A 20008-nucleotide genomic window follows, 5' to 3' on the forward strand; every position below is an offset into this window, starting at 1 on the left:
GTTTTACTTCAATACATCTTCAATACAAGTAAATGAAACACTCGAGGTTATAGAAATGGTGTGACGTCTCAGTGAATCGAAGTTTCTGTTACAGCCCGGAAGTTGATTCTTTCAATAAGAATGTGTCCTGAAGTGTTTTTTTTTTTTTTGCTACCTTTTTAGCATTTTTGCTTATTTAGGAACCACATCATTCATTTGTAGTTAAGATTTAGTTGAACATCAAATTCTGACCAATCAGAATTCAGTGGATGTGCTATACAACATATAAAGATTTTTTTGTTTTGTTTTTTGAAGGGAATTGCTAAATGTTTCAGGTTCAAATCTATAACTGGTTGTAACCCAGTGCATCTCTATCAAATATATAATAGTGATGGGAAGATCGGATCATTTTTAGTGACTTTTTTTTTATCTCGTTCATCAAAATGAAGACAGAAGGTGGAGCTGGAGGTAGCAGAGCTGAAGATGTTAAGGTTTTCGTTGGGAGTGACGACGATGGATAAGATTAGAAATGAGTTTATTAGAGGGACAGCACATGTAGGATGTTTTGGTGACAAGGTGAGGGAGGCGAGATTGAGATGGTTTGGACATGTGCAGAGGAGGGACATGAATTATATTGGTAGAAGAATGCTGAGGATGGAGCCACCAGGTAGAGGGAAAGAGGAAGGCCAAGGAGGAGGTTCATGGATGTGGTGAGGGAAGACATGCAGGTAGTTGGTGTAAAAGAGGCAGATGTAGAGGACAGGGGTGGTATGGAGACGGATGGGCCGCTGTGGCGCCCCCTAATGGGAGCAGCCGAAAGAAGAAGAAGAAGTTAATCAAAATGAACGAATCTTTTTTGTCATTTAGTTCATTTAGTTTCTTCGATCAGAAATAAAATAAAATGCAAAATTTTTAGTAAGCGATCTGATTTTTGAAACATCTACATACACAAACTTTGACTACAGTTCCAATAGTTTGTGTATGCATAGTGTATGTAATGTATAGTATGCGTAGTGCATAGTATAGTACATGCATAGTGTCAGTGGGAGTCACATGACAAAAGAATGAACGACTTGTACTAGAAGAGTCGAGAAGTGAACTACTCAAATCTGTTTCCTGTACATAACCTGGGGGGATTTTGTGATGCTTTTCTCATGCGGGTCCAGTTAAAAAATGAACAAATTACTCTTTTTTTCTGAATCATATTAAAGACATATCAAGGAATTTTTCACCCTTCACTGATATATCACTCCTAATACATACTATCAGTGTACATGTTGTTCTCAGACACAAACATCTTGTACTAGAAATAAAAAAAATTATTGTATGTATTATAAAAGGAACAATGATCAGCAGAGAAAGAAAGGCAGAACTGAGTATTAGCTGCACAGTCAGACTTCTAAAGGAGTCTATTATAGCATAAGCACTTTAGGAAATGCTTTAGGTTCTTAAAGTTTAATCTCTGCTGAGGTACATGATTACAGCAACAAAAGAAATGTGTAGCAAGAATGAAACTAATATTTTTTGGGAATATATAGAACCTTTCCCCGCCAATTATTAAATCATCTGGAGATGATTTACTACTGAACTGTGGTAAAATTACTTACCTAAAAGTTTCCCTTTAAGGAAAACGCATACATTTGCAAATGCATTCTGGGTCTGTTTTCTGGGCGGTTGCCATGACCTAGAGAAGGATTTGTTCATTCAGAGTGGATTAGGTGAACGTGGTTGGTGTGAAGCTGCAGTTTTGGTGGTGTTAAGTGAATGCTGTGAATGCTGAGTCTGTCTCTCTCACTCTCTCTCTCTGTCTTTCTTACTGTGTTTCACCTACATGTTTGTTTGAGTTCTTACTGTAAGTGTACAATGAATTTATGCGTCAGATATCTAGAATCGGCTTTCATTTGCAGTTATATAATAAAATATACACCAATTAATTATTGTGACTAAACATAAACGAATAAAACAATTCAGTTCTTAAATTCCTGAACAAATTCATGATCTATGCTACCAGACTAATATGGTGAATGAAAATCGTTTTGTTCAATTCAAAAAGCTGCACAGGGAACCAATACGCTGTTTGGGGTTTCAGATCAAATTTCTTTAGCAAACTGAATTCATGAATTACATCATATACCATCTAATTGATGCATATGAAGAGGTTCCTCCCAGCTTAACAACCCTGTTTAACATGGTAATGCGTCACTGAATAGTGTACCAAGGTGTGTTGTCCTATTCAGCTCCAGTGTAGACTGGAACAGCATATATTGGCTCTGTAAATAGTCCATTTCAAATGCTACGGCAGTCCATGATAGTCATTTTTTATATTAATGAGATCTGCTAATGACCTCAATATTCATTTGTTTAGCCTTAATAAACAATTTACCCTAGACAGTGTCCAGTCACAGTGGCTCCATTGTTTATCCTCAGAATAAAACCCTGCACAGAATACCAATCCATCACAAACTTTTACACTAATTCACACCTGGAAGTTCTGGGAAGTTTCGGGAGGTTGGTGGAAACCAAACAACCCAGAGGAAACCCATACGGTCAGAAGAACATGTGAAACTCTAAACTGAATCCTGTGCTCAGGAACGAAACAGGAACCACCCTGGAGCTCTGAGGCAGTGACAGTACTGTTGTGGCACCGGATTTCGATCACCATTTCAAAAATTCATGGCACTGCTTCGTTCAGTCCCTCTGAGCTAAATCATATGATCTGCTCATGTGATGTATGATAAGAAACGGGACCACAGGAACAAAAGTGGGTCATGTTTGTTTTGTCGCTCATTCAGAAATTTGTATATAAATCAGGAATTATTGATTAACAGGCTGTAAGTTCAGTACAGAAAATTATGTTTCTATATAAAAAAAAACATATATAAATGACAACCTACTGTAGCTCAACTTGCTGAAATTAATGCTCGACAGCTCAGGACCATTTTGGCAGCAAAAGGGGGACCAACACAAAATTAGGCAGGTGGGCTCAGAGATATCATTTGCCTGATTGGGGGCCATACAGTTATGCCTATTTACATATATATAAAATCCAGTGGTTATGCAACATATTAAGCAAAATAATTATTAATAAGTTCATTCTGACACTGGAAACTTATTAGGCACGAGATGTACCGTGGACACATGGGTTCATGCTCACAACCAAACGACTTTATTAAACTTGTCAACTGGGCCTGTAGAACAATGCAGGAAGGAACTCAAGCTGCTCCCAATAGTGTCAGGAGGCCTGATAAGAAGAGCACAGCCCCTCTAATCTACAGTCCCACCCTCAACAGACCCGCTGCTCCACCCAACACACCCAACGTGTGTCAGAGCTTCTCTGGATCATAATTCGAAAGATTGTTATCCTCTGTATGACGGTTACACGTGGAAAGGAAACTAGACTAGACTATTTACGTAGTGCTAATTATTGTCAAGTGTTGTTCAGCCAATTCGCTCCCAGTTTCGCAGAAAGGCCTGGTCTGTGGTGTGGACATTATTTATTTTCCTGTGTATGCCGGCAGAGGAAGTACAATTGCATAACATTTAGAGAACAGAACACAAAATGTTGCCGGAGATCTACAAGCAGGCCGTAAAAATAGCAGGAACATTTAAACCAAACACTAACAATGATGAAAATGTGGATTTAAAATATCTTCAAAAAAACAACCCTCGGAGAAATCATTCGGATCATTTTACAATAAAGCACTGTGCTGCTGCCTTATAACTCCAGGGTCCTCGTTTCAAGCCTGAGCTCTAGTTATGGTCCGTGCAAAGTTCCCATGTTCTCTCCATGTCCATGTGGGTTTTCCGTCATGTTTTCTGGTTTTCTCCCACCTCCCAAAAAAACATGCCAATTCGTGAATGTGAAACTTATTAGGAACGTATTGTACGATGCGTGTAAAAAAACAATATTGTGGCCATAAAGATCCTGAGATAATGGTTCATGTTTTTGGACTGAATTTCTGGTCATTTTCCCACCTCATACCCAGGTCCACCACGACCCTGCATTTTTCTCGATCTTGACGAGCATCATGTTTACTTAAAATTAAGAGTTATTGGATCATGTTTACTTAGAGTGATGAGTTATTGGATCATGTTTACTGAGAGTGAAGAGTTATTGGATCATGTTTACTCAGAGTACTGAGTTATTGGATCATGTTTACTCAGAGTACTGAGTTATTGGATCATGTTTACTCAGAGTACTGAGTTATTGGATCATGTTTACTCAGAGTACTGAGTTATTGGATCATGTTTACTCTGAGTACTGAGTTATTGGATCATGTTTACTCAGAGTACTGAGTTATTGGATCATGTTTACTGAAAGTGATGAGTTATTGGATCATGTTTACTCAGAGTACTGAGTTATTGGATCATGTTTACTCAGAGTACTGAGTTATTGGATCATGTTTACTCAGAGTACTGAGTTAACATGAGTACCCATGACTTCCCTGATTTCGTGAAATCCCATTCACGTGTATAAATCACGAGAGATTCTACCACGTTCAACGTTATATAAGAAAAAATAAAGATAAATAGTTAAAAGAAAAAAAATTCACCGATCGCACTTGTTTGAGTTTTGCGAATCGTATCTCGTCACAGATCTCTCGCTCCGCCTACCGTGTTTTGATTCGCTCAGCTCGGCGCGACGTCGTCGCTGACCGTAATGACGTCACACGACGTTCCGTAACTCCGGGTTGCACGCGCCGACTTGGGGCTGGTGTACATGCGTCTGTGCGAGTGTTTTGTAAGGGTTGTGTACAAGCGTGTCGTGTGGAAATAAAAAACACGGAGTAGTGTACGGTGCCCCCCCCCAGCAGAGGCTGCTGACTGCATGGAGCTGCGCGCCGAGCCGGTGGTGGCGAGCCTGGAGATGTCGGAGTTGCAGGGCGGAGGAGAAGGTGAAGGCGACGGTGCGGGCTCCGAGGACGACAGCTACGAGACTTTGCCTGTGCACGTGTCCTTCAGCACGCACATGACGGCCGGCGCGGTGGCCGGAGTGCTGGAGCACACGGTCATGTACCCGGTGGACTCCGTGAAGGTAAAACCCAGCGCTTTTAACATGCACATGGCAGCTTCTAACTTTCGAGACATGGGTGAGTCCGAAATCGACGTTCCCTCCCTACATAAGGCTTGTTCACGCAGCACAATGATCTGCCCTACCTAGTGCACTAAGTATTCAGTTTATCGCGGTTTAGGACGCGGCCCTTAGGAGGCGGTCCAGCTTCTCTTAGAGCACTTACACCACTACAGGACGCCGTGTGTGTGTGTGTGTGTGTGTGTGTGTGTGTGACTGACTCCTCGAGAACTTTGGTGCATCGAGCAAATGAGCGTTGTTTGTCTTTATGACTTTTCTACTCCAATATAACAAGTTAAAGTAGAATACAAGTCCACACACTCCATGTTCAGGACAGTTCCTTTTTACCTTCAGGACTTCCCTTCATGATGACCTTCCTTCCGGCGTTCCAGAAATAAACAACAAAAATACATACATTTACAAACTATAGCCTTAACAAGTGTATAACATTCACATCATTATTGATTGAAATAATAGTAAAAACTAAAAAAGTTATATCTGATGACCCTTCTGGAGTTTTGTATCCCAAAAACGTCGTTTCCTGTTTTGCCACAGTTTCTCCTCGTGCATGTTTCATAGCAGGGATCATACCTGAAGATCAAGTGAACCTACAGCTAGGTCTTGAGCATGGGCTTTTGTCTGGGGAGGCTTTGTTTTTTTTCCACTCATTCACACTGAGAACCCTTTAGAACGTGTCATTAAAGCTGTGGAACATGTCATTGAAGACCCTGAACAAACTCAAACAGGATTTAATCTTAGACTAGTGACTGCAAAAGTGCTCAACATAACCACCGTGAAACTACTAGATTAGAAACTACCGCATCCCCATCGAGACTACAAAACATTACCGATATCTTCTGATTCTGATCCGATACTAAACTGAGAAAGATCAGCTTACAATTCTATGTGTTTTGTGTCGCGCTTTTAACAATGGACGCTGTGCCAAAGCGACTTTAGAGAGATAAATAGGTTATAAAATGTAAATTTATGTGTAAGTGCCTGTACGTCGATCTTCAAATAGGAAATCAGGGATGATAAAAGCAAGGAAATGCCCTATGAGATGCTTTGACGAAGAAACCCTGAGAGGATCCAGACTCAAAAGGGGCCGTATTTGGATCTGGATGATTCTGAATGAGTGTGTGGTGCGCTTACTTTTGAGTGTTCTCATGCCTCACACCCTTCACACCTACTTCTAGCTCCATCAAGCAATACCTGCTTCCATGGTAGTCCTGTTAACGTCCATTCCGTTTAAAACTATATGGAAATCGCATGTCTGAGTATCGTCTGATACTGATTCAATACTGATCCAATTAGAATGAAATTAAATTTATATTGTACATCGTTTTTTAAAATTTTTTTTTTACAATTGACATGGTCTTAAAGCAGCTGTACAGAGATAAATAAGTTATACAATTTGCCTAATAAGTTTATCCCTAATGAGCAAGCCAGTGTTTACAGTGGCAGGAAAAAAAGCTCCCTGAAAGGAACCAGCCTCAAAAGGGACCCCCATCCTCATTTGGATGCTATCGAATGTCCGTTCATTACAGTTTCGTCGTTGTTGAGGTTTGCTTTTCCGTGATGGGTGCACAAATGCTCAAATATTTATGCAGTCCTTAACCATTGAGCAGTCTGTTTATATTAATTACAGTCCAATTCCATCCTTGTAGTTCTTCAGTTCGCTCTGTATCCTCTGGAACCCTCGTCTGCTGCACAAAGTAGCCTCAATTCAAAGAGAAATGCATTAAGAGGGAGGGTAATGATCCGATACTGACATTTTCTTATTAATGGAGCTGTTTTTGTTGCACACTTCTGAGCCGAATCAGATGGTGGTCAAATGATCTCCATTGGGATAATTATCAATCCTCTGTTTTGGTTGTTTTAGAAACTGAGTTGGCTAAAAACATGTATAAGACACCAACTGTCTTATAACAAACTTTATATTGTAGCACATCCTGGTTACAACAAAAAGTCAGCAAGTTGTTTCTCAGGGTCTTTTCGGGTTCTGTCCGCGCGTTGTATGTAAATATTTCTGCCTGATAACATCTTCATTTTATACGTTTAACCATAACATGGCCATATTTCGATCGGTTTCGTCAGCGTTTCACAACTTCTGGTTCTGAAAAATCTCACCTATCTAGTTAATGTGTATACAGTTAATTAGTAGTACAACGTTTCGCAACATTGTGACGTGTAAAAACCCTCAACGTAGCTAAAATATCGGAAACAAGATATACCAGATCTGCTGGGAAATAACAATAGAAACCACGAATATTGACATTAATGGTTTCCAATACAAATTCCATTACAAACCATTACCTATTACTTAATGGTTTCTTATTATCAAATCAAATCTGCATGCATAATGATGTCCTGATGGTTGCTATTGGCATCCTGTAAATATATCCGTAATGGTATCGACGTTTACCAATAAACACCCACAGAGTCACACTATTATTTTCATTAAAATCAATATAGTTCCCATTGTAACCATTACAAATGTTTTTTCAACATGAATCCTCAGTTCAGGTCATTTAAAACGACAGCTCATTCATATTCGTGCTGAACTCGGTGAACAGTGAACATAGTTTTGGATTAGGAAAATGCATCTCCATGATCCTGTGAGCTTTTTTTTTGGATAAGGTGAAGGCTATTTACAAAAGCTGGTGCTGGAAACAAAGTTCCACAGACTCCTAGTAGCGTTCAAATGCAAGGGCTGGAAATATGACATAGTGTCTGATAAGGCATGAGGGCTATTCATCGCTGCTTTCGTTTGCCTATTGTGCAAACGTTTCCTTCATCACTGCCAGAATGAGCTTGTGGTGTGGGTCGACCAGAACATAGTACGTGTCTGGACAGCACAAAGCCAGGATAGGTGCTTAATAAACTGAGTGGGGGTTGGAGTTCATCTGGAAGGAAGTGGGCTGTAATGTCTCTATGTGTATGTATTGAAATGCTGATCCACCAAATTGCTTTATATTTTTTATCATAAGTATTGACTAAGAAATAAGACAACGATAAATGAAGTATAACAGGAGAGCAAAAGGTCTAAATTACGATGAAAACAAGACCTCAGATATAGAGAGTGGTGAACCATTCGTTTAAAAAGTTTAGGCACTGTAATAAGATAATCTTTTTTTTTTTTTTTGAAGGACTCTCCAGGGTCTTCTATTGTAACAGTCAAATCTACAAGAGTTCCAGATGTAAAGCTGTAAATTACTCTCTTTTTTTTTGACTTGTCAGATTCATCAAGCGGGAACTTGCCTCAGGACATTCCACAACATTATTTACATTTTAGAGCATTTGGCAGACACTCTTATCCAGAGCGACTTGTGTTTATTTCATTCATACAACTGATCAGCTAAGAGCCTTGCTCCGGGGCCAGGCTTGGTGTTTCTGGGATTTGAAAATCCAAAATCCATTGCCCTAAACAATAAGCTATCACCTACCCTACATGATATTGTATAGCATTATTCCAATAGTGCATCTATAATGGTTAACACATCGCTGTACTATAAGTTGCATACAAAAGTGTTGTTACTGGAAGCAAATCCATATTTAATACACTGGAAGTGTTGCTGATACTGGACTAGTGACTAGCAGGATTTGCCAGTTTAAAAATCAAGAAAAGATGTGCGAATGAGATTAAACGCTGTGTACGTGTCTGTGTGCATGCGTCCATTGTCATTTCAATGTATACAATAGCTGGGGGGAGTGGGGGGTCAGTAAGCAAGGTATTTATTTGTTCTTTTTTTTAATATAATGACTGCAAATCAGAGAATCAGAGCCTTTCTGACATTTAAAGAGGAACAATGAAAACTGTACAGAAGCGTGCCAAATTCTTTAAAACCTCTTTCTGCTTTGGATTGCTTTTATTATTTTTTTTCGATGGCAAGTACATCAAAGCTCTGACGCTTGCCAAAACCAACACAATGTGTTGTAAGCGAATGACAGCACTTCCACTTGTAGTAAAAGTCCGGCGGAGCGACACAACTGGTATTTCTGACGTGGAGGAAAAAGTCAGGAATTGGCTAATCCTATTGTGTGTGTATAAAAGTGTGACGGCCTTAAGCTTTCAATGTACAACCTTTGTACAATGTGAACTATTGAGCAATAGTGTCAGACGTTAAAAAGCCGCACGTGGCACACTCAGTAAAACTTTTTTAAGCTCGATGCCGTTGTAGTAGTTATTTTTGTCTAGATGTAGACAGCTGCACTGCTTTGTATGTATATTTACTACCACGGCTGTGATTGATGTCCACAGAGTTTACGCTATTTCATCAGCTTTCCAATTTCATAGAATTGAACTTGATTCGGTCCGAATTGCTTCTCCAGGCTGTTGGTGAGCACTTTTGAAAATAGTTTTTAACCTATTAGCTGTTAACCTTGTGCAGTAGTGCATGCTAATCAGCACGTGGGAGAGTCTGGAGGAGTGTCAGGGCGTGTGCTGTTATCTCACTGGACCATTGGCGTATGACCCACAAACACACAACACACACACACAAACATATATACTATATGGACAAACGTTTGTTGACCGAAACAAGATTAGTATGTGCTTTGTAAACATCCCATTAAACATTTAGTCCCTATTTGCTGTTATAACGACCCTCACTCTTCTGGGAAGATGCTCCATTAGATTTTGGGGTGTCCTTGTGGAGATTTGTGCTCATTCTGTAAATAATCTCCGATTCCCCCATTTCTTGGCTTATAGACTGACTTTTTTCCTTTTCTGTATTTTTTTTTAATCAAATCTATAAGGCAAAATCAAACTTTTTTTTTTTTTTATGATCCATCTGAAACCTGCACAATTTCCTTTACTGAAATATAGTTTTCTTTTCCATATTGATTTCAATCACAAGTACAAATGGAGCAGTCTATACAGTGATAACCCGATCTATTTATGAGGAAACTGGCATGTTTTAAATTATTCTACATTTTAAATGAAAATTGAGTTTGATCCTTAATAATGAGCATCACCAACATCCCTGAGGCTCATCACCTGAGGTAAAAATCACTTCCAAACACCCTAAAATGAGTCAAATTTGCATTTGAGCTCTGTTTACGCTTGTTTCAGAGGAAAAATAACCGCTGATTCGCGTTTTTAATCAGATTTCAACTAGCTGTGCAACTTTATTAGGTCATTTCAACAGTTGTAAAACTTTGTCCGGTGTCGTATGTACAAAGCTTGTAAATGCTCGTCTTTATTATAATGTGAAAGATGAATAGAGTAGACGCGTAACACTCTCGAAGAAACCCGATCCTGTCGTTATAACAGTCATGCTTTTCAATGTCTGGGATTCAAACGTCTTTAGCAAACAAGGCGAAATCATTTTAAAGTGGCTTTGCTCAAATATAATTATGATGTCATAGATTAAATAGCACTTGATGCTAAATTAACATGGATTAGATACGCTATGGTGTCTAAAAGTGTATTATTGATAGGAATTTTTGTACAAATAAAAAAAAATAACCCAGATTTATGAGTTTTAGCTTTCTAGAGTTCAACTGTAGGCACTTCTGATGGGTTTTACACACGTCGCACGTGTCTAGTCATGTTTTTTAGAACTTTTATAACAATTCATTTCCTGGTAGGTGTTGTAATTGCTGGATATGACGAAATAAATGGCAAAAACAGTTTTAAGTTCGAGATATGATGCCCGCATTTAGATTTTATTATCTTCCCACTCTGTGTTTCCACATATCCATGATTTTGAGGAGATTGTCTGTCCCATGTGCATGCTAATGAATTACAAAAACTCAATCAGGGCGTAGCAGTACCTCAGAATTCGGTATTAGCCAAGAAAAAATACACATACAAGACAAAACCAGGCAGAGTCATAAAATACTGGCGTTCAGACCAGCAGGTGACTCTGTTACAAAACACCACAACACACACACACCTAAACCTCTATCCCATGTTCAACACTCAGGAAACAAAGTTTTTTTCCGAACGTGAAAAATGGGACACGTGGACACTAATCTTGCTGCAAAGGAGTCGTAATCCACCTTACAATATTTACTCTGTAATTATAGCAGCGAAGAGGTCTACACGCCGTCACGCTTCCCTGCCATGTTTACCGTATTCGACGGAATTGCCCAAAGAACACAGAGGATTATTCTTAAACCCGCCGCCGCTGCCTGCCGTGATACGTGTGTTTTAAACTGCTGTTTATGACAGCCATGCCTGAATATACACAATAATCCTATAACAAACTTGTTTCTTAATCTCAGCTCATGCACCATCTACTCGTTAGCGCAGAAACCTGAAGCACAGTGGATGAGTGTAAAACAGGCTCAGGCAGGTTATTTAGGTAATGGATAATTAAACAAAAATCTTTTAAAGCGAACATGTTTTATCACTCAGTGATTAAATACCTAACGTGTGTGTGAGGTTATATTCTAAAAAGATGCACCAATTCAATTCTTTGGTGATTTTATTTGTTTGGTTGTTTGTTTTTGTTTATTTGTTTGGTTATTTTTACCGGAGTGTGCCGTACAAGGTAATCTTGCGCTCTGGAAAATGGCACCACTGTAAAAACATAGATGCTTCTGATTATACAGACCACTTTTATGTCACTGTTTTACTGGAAAAGAACGATTTAGGGATGCCAAAAATATATATATAAAACGACATACCACAGTCCATACTTTAGTAAATTTTTCTATAGAAAAGCTTATTTTCTTTTGTGTCTTGTTGTCCCCTATTAGACACGCATGCAGAGTTTGCAGCCGGACCCGAAGGCTCAGTACCGGAGTGTATACGGAGCTCTGAAACAGATCGTGATGACCGAGGGCCTCATGCGGCCTCTCCGAGGCCTCAACATAACGGTGCTGGGGGCGGGGCCGGCCCACGCGCTCTACTTCGCATGCTACGAGCGAATCAAGCGCAGCCTCAGCGACATCATTCAGAACGGCGGAAACAGCCACATCGCCAACGGTGCGTATGACCAGAAGGCATCGGCGTTCCTTATTGTACAGGTCATGTGTAGAGAAGTAAGTAATGTTGCTCTTCTTTTCCTCACAGGAGTGGCAGGAAGTGTCGCTACTGTGCTCCACGATGCGGTCATGAACCCCGCTGAAGGTAAAGTAGCATTGTTCGCTTTGGTTAGCGTAATGATCATATTCTGTGGTCTCCCTGTTCATTCTGTCAGGCATTTGATACTAATACGGTATAATACCGGTAAGCTTGGTAACAGTATCTGAGGTGAGAATTGGCCTGATTTCTTTTTTTTTTTTTAGTGGTGAAGCAGCGCATGCAAATGTATAACTCGCCGTACCGAGGCCTCGTCGACTGCGTGCTGACAATAAGCCGCAACGAGGGCATGGCCGCCTTCTACCGGAGCTACAGCACGCAGCTCACCATGAACATCCCGTTTCAGGCTTTGCACTTCATCACGTACGAGCTGATGCAAGAACGGCTCAACCCACAGCGGCAGTACCGCCCGGGAACACACGTAATATCGGGCGCCGCAGCTGGCGCCGTGTCTGCCGCCCTCACCACACCGCTCGACGTCTGCAAGACGCTCCTTAACACGCAAGAAGACGTGGCGTTAAATTCGGCCCGTGTCAGCGGACAACTCTCAGGCATGGCTAATACCATTAGGACGGTCTACAGGCTGGGAGGCTTCCCCGCCTTCTTTAAGGGAGTTCAAGCACGAGTCATATACCAGATGCCTTCAACGGCCATCGCCTGGTCCGTCTACGAGTCCTTCAAGTACTTTCTGTCCCGGGACGATGAGAGCAGCTTGGGACGGGAAAGGACGAGACGGACATGAATAGTTCGGGAACAACAAAAAGGCGGACGCCTATGGTTCCGTTCAAACTACTATTTTTTTTATTTATTGGAAGATATTATCGCTGTTACAAAAATCGACGTAGGAAAAGAAACAGCCACCGCTAAACACGCACAAAAATCTAGATTATACAGTAGGAGTGAAATTGTCTCCTTTCATTGAACACCAGCATTTGAAATCTGATTCGAATGAAATCATTTTCTTTGTAATGGTGTTGAGTGGTAGGATTCACAGAGGGCCCATGGACCCAGACACACATTTGTACACTTCCATTCCAGATGTTTTTCCTGGGTGATAACAGACAGACATGTTTCCCCCTTGTCTGTGTGTTTATATGTAGGACATTTGTACTTTCTTCCTTTTGGGATGTTGGAAGTCCTGTAGGTTTAATTTTTTGTTGGTTTGTTTTGACCAGCTATGATTTTACACAAGTGCTCTTCATTGGAATTTGCCATCTTTACATTATACATTTGCTTCAACTGCAGGCTGCATTCCACTATAAGTGGACTGGATCTAGGCATGAATATCCAGACATTTGGAGATCTTGCAGTTTAAACCTTGTGAACTAATAAGCGCTACAGCAAGAGGCTTTAATGTTAAAGATATGCAGCTGGGTATTAAAAATGTATTTTGGCAAAACACTTTAATATTTAACCGGTAAAATTTTACCTTATAATTCAAGTAAATTAAAACCAAATTCACATGTTTAATCATAGGTCCCACAAGCATTTCTGCTTTCTAAAACCCATATTTGGCCAACATTTTATCATTTCGTACATCTTCTGTAATACAGTTATACCTGAATGAAGATTATTGACATATAGATGAAAGTAAAAGCAACTACTGTAGGTCCAGGACACATTATATGCACGTTTAAGAGAAAAACAAAAAACTTAAGTGTATCGCTCTTTCCAAGCCACATTCAAAAAACCAAATTCCCGCTCCATAGACGATGCTCATATGATGTTTTTGTTTTTCTATGCTGTTTTCTGTAATGAAAATTGCTCTTTTTACCTCACAATTTTTTCAAACATAAAAGATTGGCTTTAAAAAAAAACTATCCCCTAGTAAAGACTAGAAATCCAATTTTCTTGAAAATGTTTGAATTTTTCTTTTTAAAAAGATGAAAAAAAAAACAATTCCCCAGTGGACCTTTAAAATACAAAATCCTTTTTTTCCAGCTGCCATTGTTCATTCCGTTTTATCGTCCTTTTCTAAAACGTGTAACAGCACACGGTGAGATATGTCCGAGTTGTTCGAGAGCAAACAAACAAGCGAAGGAGAAACACCTCCTCTTTTTGCAATGCTTATTGTTTTAAAGCTAAACACTGATCTCATTTGCAAAAATCTTTCCATTCCATATCAGCACAACATAAACAAACAAGATTCGAATGGAACAGGGTGGGATGGAAGAAATCCCGTGTCAATCACAGCGAGTTTAGCCAAACGTTTGCATCTGTACGTTAATGTATGTGAAAGAGTGCAGATAGAACTTCCCTCTGAAAGTGTTACACGAAATAAACACACTCTTTAAATCCGGGACCAGATTTCTTTTTAACACTGATTTATTTATTTTAGTTAAATTATATCTGTTTGTTTTTATATATATATATATATATATATATATATATATATATATATATATATATAATGCGTGCAGGTGTAAATCTGTAAGTGGCCTTGCGATTATTATTATTATTATTATTATATTATTATTGATATATTTTTGCCAGTATAATCTAAACATACAGTATATCTACATTTAGTAACCTACACATATACAAGCCTTGAATGTTTGCATCGCTTACACTTCCTTAGAAGGCACAACATCCGTTTAATCTTCGAGCATCAAGTGCTGAAATCACACTCGACAATATTACATTCTTGGAAATGTGGTGTAAACTTAAAAAAAAAAGTGTATTATATGACAGAAGGGCGCCCCCTTTTTGTCAACAGTTTTCAGCTCTTATCGTAGAGCATGCGTGTATGTCCAGATGTCAGACAACCAAACACGCTCCAAAGTCTGCCAACACATCTAATTTTTTTTATTTTATTCATTTGCTGATGTATATAATCATTTCCACATGAATCCTGTTGTAAACTAAATGTGAGATTTTTTAGCAAGTCATGATTTTATTTCCTTGTGGACAATTGGAATCGTGTGGTTTTATGATCTATGCAGCTTGATCCCATTCGGGTTAAAAACAGGGAGCTTTTATTTCATTTGTGAAGTGTGTGTGTGAAGTTGATTATGTAAATATGGCATTGTAGGCCTTTCTGTTTAGCAGCAGGTCTTTTATTTGTTGCTTTGTATTTTGTCATGATTTCCTATTTCTGTCCCACAAACATCTGTCCAGATGTGATGGACATTCCTTTAAATTCCACTAATAGTTTGGAGAGTTATTTGTGGTGTTTTTTTTTTTTTTTTTTTTTCTTTCCTCGGATGAAATGTTTATTGGTGAGACGTTTCACTGCCTTGTGTAGTACTAAAGCCATTTACTTTTATATCGATGTAACATAGCAATGTTTACATGCAGCGGTTTACACCAATTTGAACAAGACCACGCTCAATTGCCAGAAGTTGCTCAATATTTAACATTGCAGGACATTCAGGAGTGAGGAAACACACACACACACACACACACACACACACACACACACACACACACACACACACACATCCATTATATAAGGTCAGATGTCAGGCTTATTATGGTTGCCAGATATTTTGGAAATAAAAAGCCATTATGGCTTCAATTTAGCAGCCAGAAAATGATTGTGCACCTGCAGTGCTGGTATGGTTGCCAGATATTTTGGAAATAAAAGGCCATTATGGCTTCAATTAGCAGCCAGAAAATGATTGTGCACCTGCAGGGTTGGTTTTACAGTGGTTGCCACCCCATCGCCACAAGATTTCAAGTTCGAATATTAAAATTGCTGAACATCTTTGCATCAGATTGTCATAAGTAAAAAATCCCAGCCTCACAAGCTCCCACTCCTGGGCCCCTAAGCAAGGAAAATGCTGTAAATATTGCCAATGTCACGTATTTGTGAGCTCATAGATGCTGCCCGATGAGAGTGCTTTCCCCTGAGGATGTTACACAGCCATCTTATGCAGCATGAGCAGCAGTTCAACGAGATTTGAATGAAAGCATGTGTTTGGTTTTCCCCCCATTTGGTAGCCGTTTTATGATAGTCAGAAGGATTTCTCAGGCGGCCCTGCAAATAAAAACTTTTTTTGTTTGTTTTATTCTGAAACAATGTAAATGGAAAAAACTACTGAATTGAATCAAACACAAAAGTTCACATAACTATAATCTTCGTCAATACATATTTCTTTCACAATTTTATTGTTCAGATTGCTCTTTATGCTTTATGATTGGCTCTAGATTGCTCTGAATGAGCCGTCTTTAATGGATTATTGCGTGGTTATTTAGGCTGCATGTAAACATAGCTAAGCCTTTCTATGATTTACAAATTTGCCACCTGTCAAAAGTTTGGAAACACCAGTATCGTTTATAGTTTTTGAAAGACATGCGAATGTTATTTGTATATATGCAACAAACTAGGCCATTTCATGGAACCAAAGGTTAACTTTGACTATACAAATATATCTTAGATATGTATAACATATAACTTGCCAAATGTATTCGTCACTATTTGGAGATTTCTTTCTGACCTTGTGATCCAGTTCATCTCAGATCAGTTCAGCAGGATTTAGGTGAGGATACTAGGCAGGCAATTCCATATTAAATATCACTTCAGCTGACTGTTTGCTCTCGAAATAATGCTAATACAGCTTGGACGTACAATTATTGTCTTGTCTGAGTCATTGTTTTGTTGTATGTTCAAAATGGTTTTAAATTGCCGCAGTCCAGGTGGAATTGCATGCCGTTTAAATATAGAATGGTTGCCATGTTGGTCCAGGATTTCTTTCTGGAATAAGTCTCCAACCTTCCTTGCTTCCTAAACAATCCCAATCCATTAGGCTTCCACCTCCATGTTTGACTGTGGGGGGTGAAACAGTGTAATAACATCATCTCTCTATTTGGACTCCTCCGTCCACAGAACCTTTTTCCAGTTATTCACTGTCCACTTCTTGTGTGTTGTTGCATTTTATATATATATATATATTTTTTTTTATCGAAACCAAAAGAACATGCATGTGTCTCAAAAACAATCGACGTGTAAGTTTATCCAGTTTTTTCACAGGCACTGTAAATCTATAATAAATTGGATGTAATAGTGATCTTGGTGTTGCCAGATTGAAGACTGATCTTATTAAGAATAGTTTCCTTAAAAGGGAACTTAAAAAAAAAAACCCTGCTGTTTCATCTTGTGTTAAATGCTTTTTACAGATGTTTTATAATAACCTGCTTTTTCAGAACATGTATTGCAGCACAGCCTGAAAATGAATAGCTTGATAGATGCATAACCCTTTTTTTGTTTTGTTTTGTTTTGTTTTTTAAGAGTTGCTTCAGGTGGTTCTCATAATTTTCTTTGAGACTCCATTCTGGCTCTCGGCTCATTCCATTGTGAAAACCCTCCTTGGTTTGGTTTGAAGAATCCGATACGGCTGCCTTCTTTATGCACAATTCCGGAAGGATTTTGAACACAGAGTGCCATTTACAGTACTAACAAGACCAAGCATTTTTTTTTTATTATAAAAGATATATTTCATGCACAAAAAGTTTGATTTGGTGAAAATGCTGCTACAGTTTGTAACACTGGAGCTGAAATAAAGACACTTAATTAGTGACTCGTCTCAGTGACTCGTATTGATTTTGTCATTTGAGTTGTGCTCGTCAGTTGAAATATCTCACAAAAGTGAGTGCACCCCCTCAGCAACTATTTTAGTATATCTTCTCAAGGGACACCACTATAGAAATTGGAGGTATTTGAGTAGTCAATGTGCAGCTTGTAACTCAAAAATAACTCAACATACAGCAAATATTAGCAAAACACCTGGCAACAAATGTGTGTACACCTTAAGTGATAACAGCTCGTATAACCATGTAAAGCCACATGTCCTATTTATCATGTTCATGTTTTGGTCTGTTAGATGGGACCATACAAATTGAAGTATCTTGTATTAAAGTAGTTAAAATGTGATACTTTGAGTACAATTCTCTAAATAATATTATAATGGGTTGGTGGATATCTGCCAGTTGTGTATATATACACACACCAGTTGTGGCGCCCTCAACTGATTTTGTTGCACACCTACTGTTTTTGTTGCACCAATGACCAGTTAGCTCCTGAAGCATAACGGGCAGGTCTGTGTTACTGTATAGGTGTGCAAGACAACCAGATGGGGGCGCCACAGACCTGAATTAAATGTTCCTTCTGTGTCTGTGAACCTTTTATAACAAGCCATAGTTTGGGAAAACAGTGCAAGTTAAGTAATTTTAGCAATAATGGATCAAAGCCATACATGTTTTACCAACTTTTGTCAACAGTATGACATTAATAACAGCATACAAAATAAAGGATCAAAAAATACTTATAAGCATGTCAGCTATGATTGGAATATTTGTGGTGGCCAATATTTACACACTACTGTGTCCTTGCTAAGATCTGCAGCAAACCTAACAACCTAAACAACTGAATATTTTAGCACCAAACCACTGTAACACTGCTCCTGAAGATAGTTTTTAATGTATATTTTTATATGAAAATGGTACAAAATTTGGACTCAAAAAAAAAAAAAAAAAAAAAAAAAAAAAAAAAAAGGACTCAACATAGACCAAACACAACCGAGTCAAATTCAGAAACAATCCTCAGGTAAATGTCAGAATCAGTTTTCTTGTCTGTAAAAACATTTCCCTCATAAAATTTACACAAATATTATCCTAATCTGACCTGATTAAGGACCCCACCCTACACCCCCCGCCCCCTACTTTTTTTGGCCTGAACTTCAGACTTGTAACTTGGATTTAAGATAGTTAGCTAGTCATTTGCAGAGACCACCTAAGTAAACACATCGAAATTTGCTAGTTTGTTCTCTAGCATATAAACTTCAACGATCACTAAAAAACAAAAAATCTCAAATGTGTTACTTCCAAAAAAAAAAAAAAAAAAAACTCCCAAAGAACATTCAAGTCAGATTAGCGTTTACTCAATGTTTGATTTTTCTTTTTTTTTCCAGCTGCTCATCTTGTAGCCTTGGTAATGATTCTCTCGGCCTTTTGCTTTTTCTCTACATGTCCTAGGACACGTACACCCTCCCTGCCCACTACACTGCCTTTTTGTTTGTTTGTTGTTGTTGTTGTTTTGTCCGATAAGATGTTTTAGTTGTTTATCTGGGTGGTATATAGAGAGATACTTCCATCGTTATATATGTCTCAGTGCAATCACATTATCAGTGCTTCTACTTTGTGTCTTTGAGTTACTGATAAGACGGAAAAAGAAAAAAAAAAAGAAGGGCGATGATAATGATGATGATGATGTGAAAGACACACAGGCCTCTCTTGTGACATAATAATATTATATGGTCATACTATTTCTATAAATGTGACTTCATCTCTTTCTCTTTTTCTGAAAGGTGTATGAAAGGAAATCTGTTGTTAGAGTCAATTTGTTTCTAATGCCTGTGTCCGGCCCGGTGTTTGTTGAAGCTGGACATAAATTTTTTTTCCTCTTTTTCTTTTTTTTTTTTTCCTTCTTTTGACTTTTCAGTGAAGGTTTTCCTGTGAGACTTGTCTTTTTTTTTAAATGTCTGTTTAAACATGGTCTTATCAGCCCTGGTAAATTTGTTACCCAGTCATGGCATATTGGAGCGCGAACAATGAGAGTCTTTGTGAAGAAGTTCGGCGTAATGGAGGGAATTCAAGACTCAATGGAGGTTATGGTGGCCTCGCGACCACACTGCGCGCGCAATCTGAACGTCCAATCGGATTTGCAGGAGGCGTCAGGGCAAAGGTTCGGTTCTTCAGGTTGCTGTCGCGATGCGTACAGGTAGTGAGGGTTGAGATTATGAGAGAAGTTTATAATAGATTTAACAAACTAACAAACAAACAACTTAAAGCACATAATGAAACCTTCTGATACACCGGTTTCTGTGTCAAAACCAGAAATGTTAATGAATTTCACAAAATGAAATCTAATATATTAGCAAGTTAGCGTCATGTATTAGCTACTGAATGAGACCCAGTAGTATTATTTT

The 20008-nt window shown here is 38.7% G+C and overlaps 2 protein-coding genes across 3 annotated transcripts in view; one reads left to right on the forward strand and one right to left on the reverse strand.

The window, feature by feature from the left end:
• The window catches only part of klhl22 (kelch-like family member 22), a 279020-nt gene that overhangs the window by 201663 nt on the left and 57349 nt on the right, over positions 1–20008 (reverse strand). The window lies entirely within an intron of this gene.
• Positions 4524–14010, forward strand: slc25a37 (solute carrier family 25 member 37). Of its 2 annotated transcripts, none has more exons than XM_083554074.1 (4): positions 4524–5014; positions 11759–11987; positions 12075–12131; positions 12290–14010. In XM_083554074.1, exons 1-4 carry the CDS (start codon positions 4808–4810, stop codon positions 12823–12825), a joined length of 1029 nt encoding a protein of 342 aa, XP_083410200.1. In that variant the 5' UTR covers positions 4524–4807; the 3' UTR covers positions 12826–14010. The 2 variants fall into 2 exon arrangements, with proteins under 2 accessions (XP_083410200.1, XP_083410201.1); XM_083554075.1 differs by lacking the exon at positions 4524–5014 and adding an exon at positions 9766–11400 and having other exon boundaries at positions 11612–11987.

Source organism: Silurus aristotelis (genome assembly GCF_946808225.1).
Source record: "Silurus aristotelis genome assembly, chromosome: 11".
NCBI lineage: Eukaryota > Metazoa > Chordata > Actinopteri > Siluriformes > Siluridae > Silurus > Silurus aristotelis.

Coding starts and splice junctions, on each gene's coding strand:
- slc25a37 (XM_083554074.1), top strand. CDS start 4,808: ATGGAGCTGCGCGCCGAGCCGGTGGTGGCGAGCCTGGAGATGTCGGAG. Junction 5,015..11,758: donor ACCCGGTGGACTCCGTGAAG/GTAAAACCCAGC, acceptor GTCCCCTATTAG/ACACGCATGCAGAGTTTGCA. Junction 11,988..12,074: donor AAACAGCCACATCGCCAACG/GTGCGTATGACC, acceptor TTTTCCTCACAG/GAGTGGCAGGAAGTGTCGCT.